Source organism: Corylus avellana, chromosome 10, assembly GCF_965113065.1.
Source record: "Corylus avellana chromosome 10, dhCorAvel1.hap1.2, whole genome shotgun sequence".
NCBI lineage: Eukaryota > Viridiplantae > Streptophyta > Magnoliopsida > Fagales > Betulaceae > Corylus > Corylus avellana.
The window spans coordinates 8,888,108-8,907,841 of NC_142499.1; the positions used below are offsets into that span (position 1 = coordinate 8,888,108).

Sequence of the window (19,734 nt, forward strand, 5' to 3'; positions counted from 1 at the left end):
ACAGATTATACTTGACTTATGAAAAAAGACCAACTTAGTAAGTCTGTCATATGTGTTGTCACATACAAATGCCATGTGTCTTAAAAAAAAAAAAAAAGCCTAAAAATATAATTTGGAAAAACTATAGGGTGGCCCGGACATCCCATTTTGACTAGCCACCTACATTGTGGCCTTAAGGGTGGTTTGGCTCCCTAAACCAGCCGCATGGGGTGGTTCGGCCACTCCTAGATCAGCCTTGGGGTTGGCCAGTCACCCCTAATAGCCAAAATGGGGTGGCCCATAATTTTTTTTTTTTTATTATTATTATTATTTGGGTTTAGTTTTTTTAATTGTTCAATTATTTTTATTTTGTTTTAGAACATGTGACATTTGTATGTGGCAAGGGCTGACATAATGTGATGAATGTATTACATTGATCTTTTCTCATAAGCTATGTAGTATGTACCATCTATAATAGGATTTGAAACCTAGGTGATTAAAAATAAAAAAAAAAGGGAAAAAATGCATTTTACCCCTTGAACTATTTACTCATTTGCACTTTTAACCACAATGTTTAAAAAGTGACAATTTATCGCCTAAAGTATCTGACATTGACACTTGACCCCTATGATGTAGTGATGTACACTTTACTCCTGAAGTATTTTGAATTGACAATTTACCCCCTTGAGTTGACACTTTACCTCTCTAAACTTAGTTACTTTGGAGGGTAAAGTGTCAATTTAAAATATTTTATGGGACTAAAATGTATTTCATGGGGGGTCAAGTATCAATGTCAGATACTTTGAAGGATAAAATATCACTTTTTAAACATTGAGTTTAAAAGTACAAATATAATTAGGAGTAAAGTGTATTTTCCACTTAAAAAAAATAAAAAATAAAAACCTATGCCACAAAAAGATAATTTATTTTTGTTTTTCTGAGCGACCGGAATTAATCAAACGTTGAAGCGACCGGCCGTATAATGATCAATCGAGAAACTTTAGCCGGGTTTTAACCATTTCTAAAAAACCCCTCCTCCTTGTTTGGTCACAGAGAAACAGAAAAAGAAAACGGTAAAGAAAAATTTAACCAATTCCTCAGTCTGAGATTTCCCGTGGTAATATCAGATCCGAGAAAACGCGAGAGCGTAGAGGGCGCAATGGCGGAGGTTTCGATGTGCAGCAGCGCAAGCAGCACGGAGCTGACGCCGGAGGAAGAGAGGATTATGATCCGAGATATTGCTTTGGCTTCCGAAGCTAATAGCAAGGAGGGCGACAACTTTTATTTAATCACTCAGAGGTTCTTTTCTACTCTTTTTCTTTTCGAAATTCTTGATTTCGTTTCATAATTGTTTCAATCTTACGGAAAGTGCTTTTGCGTGTAAATTCGAGATCCTGGAGTGTAGTAGAGGGATGTTTTTGGTATTGTGGAAAGGTGAGGGTTGAGGGATGCTCAGTTTCAATGTATTTGCTAATGCATTCTAGTGTCGTTTTCACTTTGCGCCTACTAAACAGTCGTGAGGGTTTCACTTGATAAGCATGTAGGGAAGTTTTTGAAAATTCAGGAACTTCTTTCTCTACACACTTTGTTGTTTCTAATGGTCGACTCTGGTATGAATTGGTGAATTGAGAGAGTTTGCTAATTAAAGGGCTTAGGTGGTGATTTTTACTCTTTTTATTGGGGGGCTTAAATTGCATTATATCTGAGTTAAAACGTGTTGAAGTTACAGCACTCAGTTCCTTCCTTTCTTCATATTTCATGTTATGTGTGGGGTAAGTAAGGTGTTTGGGGGATTCATGGTGGTGATAGCTCTCTCTTCTCATGAAGCCATCATATCCGATCTCTTTTACCAATTTCTCTTGGGTCCATTTTGGAATTGGCCTCTGATGATGAGAAGGTGTTGTATTGAAATGAAAAACCTCTCCTATGATTAAAGCCTTAACATGAGCTGCTCTTTCTAATCATCTTAAGAGTTGAAACCTAATCTACAAGAGAAAAGAACAAAAGGTTTTAGCTTTCTTTCTTCAACTGCTGGCAAATGGCGCAGGAGTTTATTTTCTTCACCATTCAGTTGCTAATATCTGGTGACACTGATTGCTGTTTCTAGTCTGAAATGTTGTGTGTGCTGCACCCAGTTTTCTTTGTCCTTTTGTTTTTTTGGGTAATACCGCTTTTAATGATATTTGTTGATTACTTATCTCAAAAAAAAAAAAAAAAAAAATGAAAAATGAAAAATTTGTTATCTAATGCGTTTCTTATTGGTTTTTACAGATGGTGGCAACATTGGATTGAATATGCAAATCAAGACCAACCAAATAATGCTAATGATGGATCTTCCTTGTCAGAGCATGGTGATTTGGTTGGTTCAAGTTCTCTAAAGAGGCCTGCTGGTATTGATAATTCTGATTTGATATATGATTCAGCGTCTGATGATTCTACTGTGGGTATTGAGATTCACGATACTCTACTAGAAGGCCGTGACTATGTATTGCTTCCACAAGAAGTTTGGAATCAATTATATTCGTGGTATGTTATGCGTAAATTTACAAGATTTTGGATGTGAGAATGTCCATTCATTTTCTTTGGCTTCATATTTTCTTTGCACTTGTAGCATTATGCAAACTCATATTAAATTAAAGATACTAATATCACGAGTAGAGAATATCAGTAGTTTAGTTTTAGACCATCAGGTTTGTGTCATTTTATCACAGTTTATAAAAGAATCTGGAAAAGTTTTGCAGCATGCCTTTCTGGTGTATTAGAAAAGCTAGAACAAGAAAATAGTTTCTTGGGATTCAATTCTTATACATTAATTTGAATGATCTGATCCACCATTGCGATAAGTATCAATCATGCTCTGGAAAATGTTATTGTTTCGTTCCCTGTTATGTCACTAAGTGATTGTTAACTTAAACATCAAAAGATCAATCTCTCTGGGTGCTTCGTATAAGAATACATTTATATGAAATGGTATTGTTGAAAATGGAACGCTGATTAACATGTTGAAAGAGGCTTTATTTGTCGAAAGGAGGTAGGTTGGCTTAGATTAAAAGTACTCTTTCCAATTTGCCTAATTATTTTTCCCTTTTCCCAATTGCTGTAGGCGTGGTTAAATGGATTGAAAAACTTCAAATAGACTTTTTGTGGGGTGGAATTGGTGACAAGTTTAAGTTCCATTTAGTTAATTGGTTGAAGATTTGTTGTCCGATGTTTTTAGGTGGTTTAGGGGCTAGAAATCTAATTCGGTTTAATCAAGCTCTCTTGGGAAAAAGGTTATGGTGTTATGCTTCGAAGAGTGAGGCTTTGTAGAGATTGGTGGTGGAAACCAAATGTGATAGCACGAGAGGAAGTTGGTGTGCCAAGGAGGAGGTAGTGGGCCCTACAGAGTGGGAGTGTGAAAACATATAAGGAGGGGCTGGGAGTTCTTTTTTTTTTTTTTTTGGATATGAGTTGGGAGAGGGGTCCAAGATCAGGTTTTGGTATGATTTGTGGTGTGGGGACCAACCTTTGAAGACAACTTTTTCAGAACTTTTTTGTATTGCATGATGTAAGAAGGCGTGTATGGCGGATCATATGCAGTTCTTTAATGAAAATCATTAATTTAATATATCTTTTACTAGACTAGTGCAAGATTGGGAGGTAGACTTGGTTATTTCTTTCTTCAATCCTGTGTACTATATCAAATTGAGACAAGGTGGTGTAACACCCCCTTCCCGTAGGAAGAGGATGTTACGTATTGCTCAATAAGAAACATAAGGATATGAGAATTCCATAAGCTAAAAATCAAAGCAAACCAAACGACTCATAACAATTTAAACTTAAGTCGTCGTATTACTGTTATTACAACTCAATCCCTTAAAAGTTAACCTTTAAACCCTTAATTCTTTTTGATATGTAATATCAAGAAAGCTTTATAAAAAAGCGTAGGCGCCCCAAACATACAAGAAGTATACAAAAGGACACAGAAAGCAAAAAGAAAAAAGAGAAACAAAAAACAGGAAAGAACAAGGAGAGAAACCTGCGGAACCCAACACCCATAAGAACACAGCAACTGCCAAACTGACCCAAAAAAACCCACCACCCCACAAGGACTAAACCAGAAACCCTCCCACCCAAAACCCGAAAAGGAATCCAGAGCTACCGCTCGCAACCCTTTAAACCCTTATTCTTAACATAGGAAGTATGCTGAAACAAAACAAACTAATGTGCTAGGTGCATCTATTCAATTCCTCTTCTATGTTAGGGCTTCTTTATCTATTTCCCTGCCTTGTAGAACCATCTACGATATCATCTAGATTGTTTTAAAACATAAAAACTAGATAGTTAGTAGAATTCAACATACAGTAAAACATAAAAAATTCAAATAAAACATTCACACACATCATAAATCTTCTATTTCCTTTAAATTCTTGAGTAACCGCCAAACGATTATGCCCTGTGTGTAAGGGTTGGCTATCACTAGGATCTCTTTTGGGAAAATGGTTGTGGCGGTATGCTACGGAGAGAGAGGCTTTATGGAGATTGGTGATTGTTGCTAAATATGAGAGTACGAGGGGTGGTTGAAGTTCAAAAGAGGTATTGGGAACCGGTGGAGTGGGTGTGTGGAAACATATTAGAAGAGGGTGGGATAAGTTTTCCAATTTTGTTCACTTTGATATGGGGATTGGGGTCCAAAGTAAGTTTCTGGCATGACATTGGGTGTGGGGACATCCCGTTGAAGCTATGTTATCCGGCTTTGTTTAGTATTGCTTGGCATAAAGACGCATGGGTGGTGGATACCATGCACCTTCAAGATGGAGTTATATAGTGGAACATCATCTTTATGCGTTTAGTCTAGGATTGGGAGATGGAGATGATTCTCTCCTTGTTCGGGAGGTTGTATTCTTTCCAAGTTCGACATGGACAGGTTAATTTGGAGTCCTTCGTAGAGGGGTCAATTTGAAGTAAAGTCGTTCTATAAAGCGTTAAATAGCCGGCTAGACATTCATTTCCATGGAAGAGTATATGGCGTGTAAAGGCTCCGTCGAGGGTGGCATTTTTTGTATGGACAGCAGTCTTGGGGAAAATTTTGACGCATGATAATCTACGTAAAAGGAATATTGTGTGGTTGAATGGTGTTGTACGTGTAAGAAGAATGAGGAGTCCATTAACCACCTTTTAGTTCATTGCGAAGTCCCACGAGAATTATGGAGTTACATTCTTTCTCTGTTTGGGGTAGAGTTGGTTATGCCGAGACGGGTGCTGGATTTGTTGACTAGTTGGGGCGCTGTGCGTGGAGGCGGTCCAGTCAAGGAAGTTTGGAGGATGGTTTTGTTGTGTATAATGTGGTGTATTTGGCTTGAGAGGAATGCTCAGCACTTTGAAGCTGTAGAGACTTCGATGTTCGAATTGCGGAAGCTTCTGCTTAACACAATATATATATGGATAGTGATTCATCATGGCTTGCATGTTTTTACTTTTGCAGATTTTCTAAATTTATGTATTTCTTTTTCTTCTTATTAGGGGTTTTCTTGTATACTCCTTATGTGCTAGGGTTGCGCTCCTCTGCGCTTTATTTATGATATGACATTACTTATAAAAAAAAAAAAAAAATCAGTAGGAGCTCAACTTCGTTCCTGTGGCCACAGGTGGAGCCATGTTTAGCATATAGACATCACTCAATAAACAATGGTGCACTCGAGTGAGCCATTCTTAGTAGACCATACACGATGGCTTCCCCTGTCTATTAGCTCCGGTACAATTTCACATCATTTTATATGGCTATGAAAACATTTTAAAATGTTCCATGCATCCCTACAATCACTTCCTTTTTCTTTCCTTTCCTTTCATTCACCTTTCATCAAGTATCATAGTGTATTTATAACATATTTTGTATACTTTCTGTGTACTTAGGGGCGCCTTACGCTTTTAATGATATTTGTCAATTAATTATAAAAAAATAATGTATTTATAACATATTCGTTACATAATTCATAAAAAAAAAAAATTCATTACATAGCAGAAGCATATGCATTAACTCAATTACATCCCTTTATCAAACATATAGTATTGGATCCTTAAAAAGGGGCTACCAAATAAAGGCTAACATTAGATTATATACCTTGAAAACTATTTTAAGAAAGCATTGCATTGACATTTCAAAAGAAATAAAGGAATGATCAAAGCTACTTACCTCGCTCTTTAGCTTAAAAAGTTCTACACACTTCACTTAGCAGCCTAAGCAAACATTCACAACAATTACTATTGTTAACACTCTTGTATACCATTCGTTCTTTTGCATTGTTTGATCCTCTTAAACATTGCTTTCCACACTAAGGGGCTGATCTGATTTCTCCTCTTTATGACACTTATTTCGTATTTCTAGTTCAATTCTTTTATTTGAATGATCATACTATACATTTATGTTCAATTTACTACACATGGATTATGCAACGTGAGCCTTTTTAGATTGTAGGTCTTAACACAAGTTATATCTAGTCTTTAGAGGGTTCTTAGATCACCTTAAGGTCCCCTAGACAGATCTGGTTTTGGGTCAAAAAGATAGGCTTAAGGCCTCAAGGTTCAACTAGCGTGTTTGTGTGTGTGCGCTATAATTCCAGCTACATGTCAGCAAATGGTACGTTGCAATACACCCTACATGTGTCCAATGATCACATGATTTGGACCCTTAGAAAGACAATTCAAAGAGGGTTTATTCGAGGGTCACTTTATTGCAAAATATCGTATTGTAAAAGTCCCTACACAATAGTGGTTCAAACTCATCTCTCTCTCTTTCTCTCTCTCTCTCTCTCCCACACACACACACACACCTTTTTCTGAACACCACCTAAGTCCTCCATAATTTCGACTTAGGGATGAGCCTGAGAAGATAAGGTTGGTGTTGGGAAGATAGACACTTTGGAAGTCTTCGAGTGACTCACTTAACCCTATAAATTTGGCCCAATTATGCTATACTAACCTCTTACACTTGTGACATATTTCTAATGTGAGATTCAACATTTATGCTAAAAAATCTCATTCTCACTTGTGTGTCCATCACTATATCGCTAAAAAATCTTTTTTTTTTTTTTTTTGTTTTTGTTTTTGTTTTTGTTTTTTGTTTTTGTTTTTTTGTTTTTTTGTTCTTTTGTATCAATCTGATGGACCGACTCAAGGATCACTAGTGTGCTATGTGGGTTTGTTTGTGCCACACACCTTTACTCCTACTCTAAGGACCTTCGTCTATACCCATGCCATGCACCTTTGCGCCTTATTCTAGGGACTTTCGTCCGTGCCTGCGCCTTGCACCTTTCTTCTCACTCTAGGGACCCTTGTTTGTACTCACGTTATGCACCTTTGCTCCAAACTTGAAGGACCCTTTGGCTTGCGCTATGCACCTTTCTCCTCACTCTAGAGAAAAAAAAAAGGAAAGTAAAAATGAAGTGAAGAAAATAAAGGACAAAAGAGAATCGGAGGGAATTGGAGAGATCTGGCAGCAAACTAGAAAAATAAATAACAATGCAACAGGGCAATATGGAGGAGTAGAAAAAACAAAAAAAGAAAAAATTGGAAAACATTTCTTGACTGTTTCTTCTTCTTTGGAATCTGTATTTTCTATTTGTTTGAATTCTTCTAATCTGGTTGGAAAGGAGAGATTCAATCTGAGAAATGAGTAGATGCAAATGTGGGTTTGGATTTCATAGATCCGTTTTAAGAAAACAGTTATCACTAATCCATTACACTTTGAATTTCATCCAAATAAGCAAATGTTGAGAGAGAAGAAAAAGTGGCAAGTCTTAGATGTGTGGTGACACAACACTGAACAACATGGTGGCTATTTTTTTTTTAGTCACATGATATCTTGTGCCATTGGTGTGGGGGTTTTATAGGAGTGTTGCTATGGAAGTTGTGACGGTAGGGGAGGGGAGAGGAGATTAGGATCTAGTGGCAATAAAGACGGGAAGGGGTGAGGAGAAGAGAGAATAGGGAGAGGAGGGATGTGAGATGTAGGATAGGTAATGTTTTACATGATTCGTGAACTTGACTTGAACATAATACAAAATTAAAGGGTTATGGTGTAGTGTAATAGGGTGTGAGTCAAAACGAGTCTACCTGGTTAGGCACTATTAATAAATGGGTCAAATTCATGTCAACCCGCAATTAACTCGTATAATTAAATTGCGTTTTTTCCCTAACCCTAAGCATATAACCACATTTCCAGAAGTTTATTTAGATGAATTTGGATATCCTCTGAGAAGTTGGATTATGTTTATTAATTATGGGTATGAATATTGATTGTCAAGTTGATTTTGTTATGAATCTAGTTGTGAATGTCTATAATTGATATAGGCTTAAGTGATATGAAGTTGTGTTAATCAGGCCAGATCAAGTATTTGTGTCAACTTAATCCATTTATATTAAACAAGTTAAAATGGGTTGTGTACGAGTTAACTCAACATGATTTGTTTTAAACACGTTAGGCGAGTCGTGTCGTATAGCCCATTTATTTAAATAGGTTGTGAGGGCTGAGAGGTTTGGCACGATTAATTAATGGGTCGTCTTTATGGTTACAAATATAGTCGTATATTTATGACTCAACACAATATGAATCCGACCCATGAACCCGAATTGCCAACCCCAACGTGAGCAAGGTGCTGAAAGTTGGGCAGGGGTTTGCTGAATGATTGTCTGATGTGTGTGCCATGTTGGTCTTCTGCGAGCGCCATATTGGCTAAGGTTGTGTGCTACATCATAAAAGACCACAATCCAAGAAGGTTTTGTAATGTGACTGGAGTTTCCCTCACAATTTTGGACCCACTGTTATGAGTTATATAATTGAAAAATTTGATTGAAAAAATAAAATTGTAGGGATCAAATTGGAAGTACGAAAAAACCATAGGGACCAATAGTGTGTATCCATTGAAATTACATGTTATACTTTCTATGTTGTCATTTAAATGAAGTGTTATGCAATCAATTATAATCTTTTGCTCTATTTATCAAAAAAATCTTTGCTTGTCTTAGGTATGGAGGTGGTCCAACACTGGCACGGAAAGTAATCAGTTCAGGTCTTTCCCAGACAGAGTTGGCTGTTGAGGTGTATCCTCTGCGCCTCCAGTTACATGTGATGCCAAAAGTTGACCGCTCTACTATTAGAATAAGCAAGAAGGTATAATACTCAGACTTGGTTATTTATGCTGCTTTCTTTAGTCCCCTTTGCACCTATCTCATTAGTAGGAATAAGTATATTGAATTCGCTTATCTTAAGATTCTAACATTTTGGCAGGAAACAATTGGAGAGCTGCATAGGAAAGCCTGTGAATTGTTTGAGCTTAACTTGGAACAAGTAAGGATTTCATGTATCCTACCTTCATCTTTAAATTCGATTCTGTTTTTGTGAAATGTTCTTCAGCAATCTTTTACGTTTAGTTTTAAGAGTATTCATCTGTTGCAGGTGTGCATCTGGGATTACTATGCTCGTCGGAAGCATGCTTTGATGAATGACATGGACAAAACACTTGATGATGCCAACATACAGATGGATCAGGATGTGGGTTTACATTAAACCGATTACTTTCCTTTAAAGTTTCTATAAAGAAGTCACTTTTGCGTTTGAAATCTGATTTTGCATTTGGTGTACTTGCTTGAATACCCAGCTATTATGTGAATGTGAAAGAATTTTTAAAATATATAAATATTAAAATGTGTTATTGAATGTCTGAAGTCGTCTTCTATCACATCTTTTAGAAGTACATAGTGTAGAGTTCTCTAAAGAATTGAAAATATGGAAAAAGCGGTTGCTCTTTATCTCTCTCTCTCTCTCTCTCTTGGAATCCAACCAGTGAATATCTGACCCATAATTTCATTTGGTCATAGAGTTTCTCTTATGAGAGGGAGAGTTGATGGGGGAAGATCATTGTTGCGTGGTACATAGTGAAGAAGAATATTAGGTGTCTGTGCAGTGTGGCTTGTGGACTGTGGAGGGCCATTTTAATGGCTTTTCAGGCCTTTCGAAAATGGGGCTACTTCATTGAGATTTGAGTAAAAGTTGTGACGTGGTACTTATACCTTCAATGTGTTTGAATCTCTATTCTCTGGTGAAAAATAAGGAGGCATGGACGACTACTTCTCTTTCTTGTTCAGAAGATGGGAATGTCTTGTTAGCTGCACTTTGTGTAAACTTGGAAGATAAAGGGTGGGGCTAGGAGGTTGCAACAAAAGGTGGTCTTTTAATGCATCTATTGTGCATGAGTACTTAAATTGTGGTTTTATGATCTCTTGGAATTATAGAAACATAGTGGTTTTTGATAGGGTGAGGATAGATGTTGAAGTGATATGGGAGATGGTTGTTAGACCCCGTGGCTATTTGGTGTACATGCATTCCTTAAAGTAGAGGACATTTTGCTTAGATACTAATGTGGCTTGGTCATTCTTTACTTTTTATTTTTTTATAAATAAGTGATTCTTTATTGTTTGTGTAATTCTTTTTTATTACTTTCTATTTGTATGCCTTGTATGTCCTGTAATAGTACATGCTGGTTCTTTTAAGTTCTGTGTTGAATCCTCCCAGCCCCCTTGATAGAGAAAAAGGACATAACTGACAATATTCGATCTGCGTTTATTCATTATTGCTACTCTTAAAACTGACATTCCTATGAAATGATAATCCTAAGACAATGCTTAAAGAACCTCTAAAAGAAGTCTCGTGTGCTTTTGTTTTGTTCTCTTATTTGATAATTAGATAAATTTAATAAGAGAAAAAGGGCAAAGGCCATGTACACTGGAAGTACACAAGTAGCCCTAAAATCCCCCTGAAGAAAAGGAAATGACTATAAATAAATGCTTAGAGATGGCTTTGATAGTCATGTTAGTGTAGCAGGTGCATAGCTGGTGTAAGGCTTAGTTGCCACCTCTGATCTATCACTGTCTGGTACTCATCAACTGTGATATTCAGAAAACTCTTTGTTTGGTTAGCACGGCATCCTTTATTCAAAGTATGTTTGAGATTGTGTTTGAGAAATAGAGCTTTTAAGTCAAATAGAGCTTTTTAGCAAAAGTTTCATTTTTAAGTTTTTGCCAAAAATGTGTTTTGTCAATTTTTAGAGTAAAAAAGTAATATATATATTTTGAAGTTTTTAACCAAACATGCAAGCTTTTTGTTAGGCACAACTTTTTAGGTACTAAAAGTACTTTTTAAACTCTAACGCAATTCCAAAGATGCTCCCTCATTCACAACATCCGAACACTTATTTTGTTAAATGAGGTGTAGAAAGTATATATGATGCCTTTTTGGTGCACTTAATGTAAAGTTACCAATTTATTGTGATTGGTAATTAATGATGCATTTATGCCCAAATGTCTTGTTAATTGTGTTATGTTTGACATTTTTACTACTGAAGACATCTATGTAGTTTCATCTTTTGGACATGCGTGCACACACACATACATTGGCTTAGGCACTCCAAAACATTGACCTTCATGTAATACAGGTATGCATGCATAGTTGAGAAAGTCACATACATTAAAAGATGAAATGGCCTTCGTCCTTGTATGTATCTATTGTCTAGTTTCCTTCTGGCTTCTGTTATGTGATGATGGCCTCATCTTAAATATTACCTGATACTTTTTCTGGTTTTAACATTTCATTTTTCTTTTGTTCTTTAATCAATTAAAACAGATTCTGGTGGAGGTCCTTAACCATGTGAATGGTACTGCACCGGCTGGTTCCATTAATTCTGTTCAGGACAATGGATCTTCACCGAGGGAAGCTACTTCTTTTCTTATAGAGCCTTCTAAGTCAAGCTTATCAATTGCAGGAGGCTGGTCTGCAAGTAAGGGTGCGTCTAGAAGCCACATTGTGGAGCTGCCACAAAGTCACAACCTGACATCTCCAGCCAGAGAGTTGGATAACACATATGGAATCAGCAGCATTAGTACAAGGGGTGCTACTGGTGGGTTGACTGGGTTGCTGAACCTTGGGAACACTTGTTTTATGAACAGTGCAATACAATGCCTTGTTCATACACCGGAGTTTGCTAGATATTTTCGGGAAGATTATCATCAAGAGATCAATTGGCAGAACCCTTTGGGCATGGTTGTAAGTACCGAAGACAATTCTAAAATGTGAAATAATCGACCTTTTTGTCGATGCATGATTTTAAGCCATTTGAGGTTTTATATGAAAACTAGAATTTGGTGTCTAATATGCCATGTCCTCAATTTATTGGATCAGTTTTGTAGTTCTTGTATTTTTATTTTGGGAAAATATGCTATGACCCCACTATACTTTGCACTATTTTGACATTAGGACTGCATTTTCTAATTTTGCAAATTTGAGACCTGAGTTTATAAAGATCTTAAATTTAAGACCTCAATTCATTTTTCTCTCAAATAAATAACAACAATGACCTAAAAGTTATAATTACGCCCTTCCTATTAGAAATTAAAAAATTAGAAAAGAACATCTCCACAGTGCAGTGGCCCCTGTTTTTCTTTTTTACTTTTTAAATTTTTAATGGGAAGGGCACAGTTTTATTTCATGTCATTTTTGTTATTTATTTGAGAGAAAAATGAATTGAGGTCATAGATTTAAAATCTATATAAACTTGGGTCTCAAATTTTCAAAATTGGAAATTGGGGTGTTAATGTCAAAATCGCACAAAGTGCGGATGATGTTCTAGCATATTTTCCCCTAATTTTTTATTTTGCTTTTCTGATTTGTTTGTGAATACATATAGTCTTTAAGGTTCCTTTATTGTTGTTTGCTAAATTATATTTCCATTCAAGTTCCATTTTATGTGTCACTTTAGTGAATTTTTGTTGTTGGAGTAATTCTTCTATGCATCTTTCATAACCATATCCTCTTTTCTTGTTATTTGTTTTCACCATTATGTTCTCTCTGTTGAATGAAACTAGATCGTGGGTGCTGGTTATGCTATTGAGCTCCATTATCTTGTGTCCACCCTTTTGAATCTGATTTATCCCTTTGACTCTTTTAATACTGATCCCATACAGCACCTGAACAATGAGTAAATTTCAGGTTGCTTGGTTCTACTTCATGAAGCAAAAGGACTATGGGTTGCTTCCAAATTTGAGGTTCATTCTGTGTAATGATTATGGGTGGTAATGGAAAGCAACTTGTGTGCTTTTTGTATTCAAGCATTTGATATACCATCTGCAATAGAGTTCAACTACAAAAATTCCTCTTCCTTGCTACTTTACCATGGTTCTGTCTTTTCTATGTATGGGCCATTTTGCCGGGCACTTCAACCCACATTCTTGTGGTCTTCCTCTTCTCTTTGTACTGCCTTCAGCTTTATTTAAATAATTCCTTGCCCATTCAATATCTTTGTTGTGCCATCTTTAGATGACTTGGTTTTATTGTTGCCATCTCTAGCTTCTCTAATATATATTTCTTAATGTTCGCTTATATATATATATATATTTCTTAATGTTATACTTACGTGATTGCCAGACACTCATGTTAATATTTGTGTTATGTCACAATTGTTTCTGGTAGATATTTTCTTTTTATTCAAAGATATTTATTTCTGGAAAATTTTATAATGAGTATAACATAATATTAGTTCTATTATGCTGTTATTTTAGTGATTGAAGTGGTAATTATGTAGGGTGAGCTAGCACTAGCATTTGGTGAGTTACTTCGAAAGCTATGGGCACCTGGACGAATGCCAGTAGCTCCTCGATCCTTTAAAGCGAAGCTTGCTCGCTTTGCACCTCAATTTAGTGGCTACAATCAGCACGATTCCCAGGTTCGGTGCTTGACATGTACCTTTTATTCATTCTATGGTTTCCATGCAATTTGCATCAGTAAAAGTGGGGTGTTATTTTGCCAGGAGCTTTTAGCATTTCTGCTAGATGGTCTTCATGAAGATCTGAATCGCGTCAAACACAAACCTTACATAAAGTCCAGGGATGCGGATGGCCGACCTGATGAAGAAGTTGCAGACGAGTATTGGGCTAATCATATTGCTCGTAATGATTCTATAATTGTTGATGTGTGCCAAGTGAGTATAATAATGTTCATGATATTTTAAATCTAAATCTGGAGTGTGGTTGATGGTTTCATACTCTTTTTCCTGTATGCAAGCTTCTTCTTTCTGGAATCAATCATTCCTGTGCGTCTTTTGCTTTATTGTATGGCTTTGTTGGAATCCAGGTCAAGCTTTGAGGGTGAAATTCTTGGTCATAGCTCTCAGGCAGAGTCTTCCTCTTTTTAAATATTGTTTTCATCTTTGAAGGTATTTGCATATGATGTAAAGAGCGGTACATCATGGGTATCACTGATAATCGGATCCATGTTTTATTTCTTAAGTCAGGAGGTTGGATAATAAAGATTGTTGATAAACGGGTGATGTCCTTAGGTCAAATTTTATTCTTCAGTAATAGTGAGACACCATCACTAATAGTGACTACACAGCCACCCCTGACCTGTTGGGGTGGTAGCGCGGCCACCCTTTACCTTTTGGGTGACTGCGCGGCCATCTCTCTATGTTTTTAATATTTTTATAAATAATAAGTCTACCCCTGCACCAGAAAATTTTTTGCACTTGTTTTCTCTTTATGATTGAACAGTGGCTACTGTGTCACACACTTTTCTGAATTTTCTGGAGTTCCTTGATCTTGTAAATTTTAGATGGTAGAATTGCTTTTGGGTGTGATTGAAATGCGGCTACTGCATCACACATTTTTTTGAATTTGCTGGAGTTCTTATATCTTTTGAATTTTAGATGAATTGCTTTTGGATGTTTCTGTTGTATACATCCCATGTATTAGGATTGATCCCCTTAAAGTTTTATAATGAAATTTATAACTTATAAAAGAAAAGAAAGAAAATCTGAGTTGAAATTGCCTTGTTATAAGAGCCTTGTTTAGTCTTGCTATTGAGGCATCATAACCTTAGTTGGTTTGACGTATTCACCCTATCAAGCAATTTATTATGATATAGGAAATGAAAGAAGGCATTCAAATCTAGGTTTCAAATGCTTATTCTTTGAGTGAGAACGTCCAAGAAGATGATTAATTATCAAATTATTTTTTGTACTAAAAATAACTGTTTTCGCTATATGAGCTACCTGGATTATAGAGGCATTTGTCAGCCAAAGTTTCATTGGTATTTTAGTTAATCAGATCTTATAGTTTGCATTTGAATGATATTAGTTTTAAAACCTATGCTGGCAATATGTACAAATAACATTTTAATTTGAATTACAAGGATAAACAAACTTTTTGCTGTCAATGTGATTGTTGTTCATATGGAAATTGAAATTTAGAAAAGCTAGAAACTGAACAAATATGATCTTTTATTATCAAAAGAATTTTTTCATTATAAAATCCTGATTTAATCTATAGCTATAATTATGGTTCAAATTCTGATGCATTCAGGTTTCTCACCCTAATAAATGTAGAAGGCTTGGACGAGATTTACATTTATGCCTCACTTTTTTTTCACTCTAGGATAAATATCTTAATCACATCCTGACACAAGATGTCATTGATTTTCATTACTTTCTTTTTTTAATCGAGTTAACCTGCCTATTAATGTGTCTGAACTTACGGATCTTAAGTGTTCTTTTTCACAGGGCCAGTACAAGTCAACATTGGTTTGTCCAGTGTGCAATAAAGTTTCCATCACATTTGATCCCTTCATGTATCTCTCCTTGCCACTCCAGCTGACCATTACCCGCACTATGACAGTAACAGTTTTCACTTGTGATGGAAGTTCCCTTCCATCTGCTTACACTGTGACTGTCCCAAAGCAGGGACGTTGCAGGGACTTAATCCAGGCACTTAGCAGTGCATGTTCCTTGAAGCACAGTGAGAAGCTTTTGCTTGTGGAGGTTTGCAGCAGTGAACTTTCTGGATGTTGGGTTTTTAGGATTACTTTTGTGCATGTTTAATTGGATTGAATAATTCAAATGTTTTGTTCACAGATACGGAACCATTTGATTCAGAAATTTCTAGAAGATCCTTTAATAATGTTGTCCACCATCAAAGATGATGACCACCTTGCTGCCTACAAGATGCCAAAGCTAGTGAAGAGCACAAAATATCTTCAGTTAATACATCGCCGTAGAGAGCAGTATGTATAATTTCATGTATGCTACATTAATCAGAGCTATAAAGAAAGTGGGCTGCTTATTATTTTTTCTATCTTTTTCCATTAGGCATGGCCCCCAGAAATCTGGCCCTGGTTGTTATATCCTTCGCCACTATTATTTATGTTCATTGCTTTAATTAGTATGTCGACTGTTTCAACTATTATCATAGGTATCCTGAACAAGAAGATAGTTCCATTGTTAGTTCTGAAAAGAGCTCTCTTTCTCTCTCTCTCTCTCTCTCTCTCTCTGTGAAATTGGTCCTTCTGTAAAATGGCATCATACTCCAATTTTTACATGCCCCCCCCAAAAAAAAAACCGTTGACCAAAAAGATGAAAAATGGTGAATGGTGTTCGTTGATTGATAACATGCCATTATCACTTCAAAAAAAAAGATGCTTATGTCACTTTGGAAAAATATCAATTTCCCTTGTTACTTTTATTCTTTATAGTGGTTTCTTGTGTGCCACTTTCTAAGTTCTTGAATAATTTTGTGTCTTAGGGAAAATGCTCAAACCACGTCGGGATGGAAACCCTATGGAACACCTCTTGTCTCATCAATCTCATGTGACGATGTAATTACAAGAGGGGATATACAGCTACTGGTTCACAAAATGCTTTCTCCAATTGCAAGAACTGAAAGCCTAGGACAAAGTAATATTTCTGATACTAACATGTCTATAGCAGCATCAGACCAGTGCCGTGATATCAGTTCTGGTGAAGCATGTACAGACTCCTCAATATCAAATTCACAAAATAAGGATGACACTAATTCTGAAGCAGTAACATTACTGAGACTGCCTCTTCAGTTGGTTGATGAAAGTAATGCTTGCATTGATCTGTCAGTGGGAGAGGACAAACCCATTAGACTATCCTCATCGTCAACATCAATTCTAGTGTATGTAGACTGGTCACTGAAGCTTCTAGACAAGTATGATACACACTATCTAGAGAACTTGCCAGAAGTGTTTAATGGGCCACCTAACAAGAAAGCTCGTACTGAACCTCTCTCCTTGTACACCTGCCTAGAAGCTTTTCTGCGTGAAGAACCACTGGTGCCTGAAGACATGTGGTTAGTTTCTTCTTCTTCTTCTTCATTTTTGCTTTCCTTGTCATCTTTGTTGTGTGCTTGCATCTGTTAATGATGAATGTTAAATAAATTGGTGGCGGTCCTCCTACCTAAGGTGTCAAGAATAGTCCAAGATTGATTCATTAGCTGGCGATTCGCCAAAGTTGTACTTTTTACGGTTGGTTTATTGTATTATAGGCCAAAACAGTTTGTCATAAGGATGGAACACTTTATTCCCTTTTGTGAATCATGTTTACTGTCGTGAGACCAAAAATGGTTACGATCAAGGGTTTCAGTCTTGCTACCTTTTTGGCTCACAACTTCCCATTTCACTAGTCCCTTGTGATTGTTGTAATAGGGAAGACGGGTGGCTATTACCTTCTGTTGATTAATGGAACTGCTCTTAGTTTGCATTCTCAGATTTTATTCTTTTTCCCAATTTATTTTTGGTGAGGACATCTTTGTACTTTACTAAGCATCCTTAAAATGAAGAATGTCGAATCTCTTCTGCTACTTTGTATTTGCCATTGACACTCCTAGTCTAAAGTTCTTGTAGTGATTGAAACTATATAAACTGTGTGGTTGATGTAAAAATCCATGTGAGGATGTGAGTGAATGGCTACTTGCTTAACAACTTCCATGATTTACTGTGTATCTGATGAAGGTACTGTCCTCAATGCAAAGAGCGGCGACAAGCAAGTAAAAAGCTTGATCTATGGAGGCTTCCAGAAGTATTGGTCATCCATCTAAAGAGATTCTCATACAGCAGGTCCATGAAGCATAAGGATCTGCTGAAGCTAGAAACCTTTGTCAACTTCCCCATTCATGACTTTGACCTAACAAATTATGTAGGGAACAAAAATAATTCCCGGCGTCAACTCTATGAACTATATGCCTTAACTAATCATTATGGCGGCATGGGTGGTGGGCACTACACTGCACATATCAAGGTGAGTGAGAAAGCTATCTACCTCTTCCTCCTTTTTTTTTTTTTTTTTTTTTTCCAACTTAAGCTGCACGTCAAGTTGGTGCAAAATTTAACATTTTAAAACTTAAAACGTTTTGTTGGACACTAATTTGGGTGTTATTTTGCTGTTAATTGTTGATGTATAGTGTCTTGATTTGACACTGAAACATTATGGCAAACCATTGTTTTTGCAATTTTACCATGCAGATGCATATTTGGGTGGCAAACAATATTTACCTGAAAAAAGATTGTTTTTGTTAAGTGCAGCTTCTAGATGAGAATAGGTGGTACAACTTTGATGACAACCACATATCACACATAAATGAGGAAGAAGTAAAAACAGCTGCCGCATACGTCCTCTTTTATCGGAGGGTGAAGACTGATGATGCCTCTGCTAGCAATGGAGCGCAGTCCTGTGCAGGTGACAACAATGTTAGCTCTCAAAAGTGACATGAACATTTCTCGATCAGCTAGAGAAAAATACACAGGTATGCCTGCTTTATTCTGGGAGTTGTGTCTGAAATGTGGACTGCAGTTATAGAGGGTAGACATGTGGGCCTCTCCTAGGGTGTACCCAGCTTTTGTATATGCTTGATGAAAAATTCATGTTTGAGAAATAATTGGGTGTGTTTATGAAAAATGTTATATGCACTTTCAAGTGGTTATTCCCTCTGACGTGGTAGTGAAAATCACTAGTGATATATTATCTACAAATTAACTTGACCAAAATTTAATATTAATTTTCAATGCCACGTTAGGAAGTAAGCACTTGTAGGATCCGTTGGTTGCCAATGATATTTTAGTAAGATTCACTCGTGTTTGGCATATTGCAGATCCCTAGGCATGTTAAAATTGAGGATGAAGAAAACTAGTCCCGTGCGGATTAAGATGATTTTATGGATTCATAGCTGCAAGTGCTGCTCAAGGAGTTGTGCAAAACATCACGCCCTATTTCAATTTCGCAGGATAATTTGAGGGTGAAGAGATGTTTTTGTATCCCATTCCCAATGCTCCGAGGATATTTATTATTTTTGAATTGTAAAATCATAGAGGCAGCTGCTTCCAAACAAAAGTTATTTAGGATAGTCCAACACCCGAGTTATTTTCGATTTAGAGTTCTTTTTTTTTTTTTTTTTTTTTGGATTAAATATACTTTAGCCACCTCAACTAACAGCCTTTTTTTATAAAGCTTCGGGAACTAACAGTTATGACACTTGGGTTTATCAAACTACCAATTTGCTGTAATTAAGCCCCATCTGTTAGGGTTGACCTTCTGTTTGGATAGAAAAGACAGTTCGCCAAAGTCTTTCGAAAATTCCCTTGTTTTGACGCTTAAAAATCAAATTTATCTCTTATAATTGTTAAACAATAAAATAGATTAAAAAAAAATGGAAAACAAGGGTGGTGAGCAACCACCCCCTAGTGGGTTGGGGGTGGCATGGATAGGGGTGGTTGAGGAAGCATTGGACTTGGGTTTTATCTGTAGTCCATGGCAAGATGAACTACGATTAAACCTTAGTCCTAGTCGTGGCCTAGCACTAGGCCACGACTAGGTAGAAAATCAACTCTTCTAGCCTAAAGATAAAATAATTAAGTATGAGGAAAAATAAAATATATATTGA

At 36.5% G+C, this 19,734-nt stretch overlaps 1 protein-coding gene across 2 annotated transcripts; it reads left to right on the plus strand.

The window, feature by feature from the left end:
• The first annotated feature begins 930 nt into the window (after positions 1-930).
• Positions 931-19,219, plus strand: UBP5 (ubiquitin-specific protease 5). Of its 2 annotated transcripts, XM_059572213.2 has the most exons (15): positions 931-1,278; positions 2,251-2,505; positions 8,983-9,127; positions 9,245-9,304; positions 9,413-9,508; positions 11,636-11,666; positions 11,775-12,055; positions 13,590-13,730; positions 13,815-13,985; positions 15,561-15,818; positions 15,912-16,060; positions 16,579-17,148; positions 17,810-18,095; positions 18,380-18,600; positions 18,946-19,219. In XM_059572213.2, the coding sequence occupies exons 1-14, from the start codon at positions 1,139-1,141 to the stop codon at positions 18,560-18,562; spliced, it is 2,766 nt and encodes a 921-aa protein (XP_059428196.1). In that variant the 5' UTR covers positions 931-1,138; the 3' UTR covers positions 18,563-18,600; positions 18,946-19,219. The 2 variants fall into 2 exon arrangements, with proteins under 2 accessions (XP_059428196.1, XP_059428194.1); XM_059572211.2 differs by having other exon boundaries at positions 11,636-12,055.
• Positions 19,220-19,734: the final 515 nt, after the last annotated feature.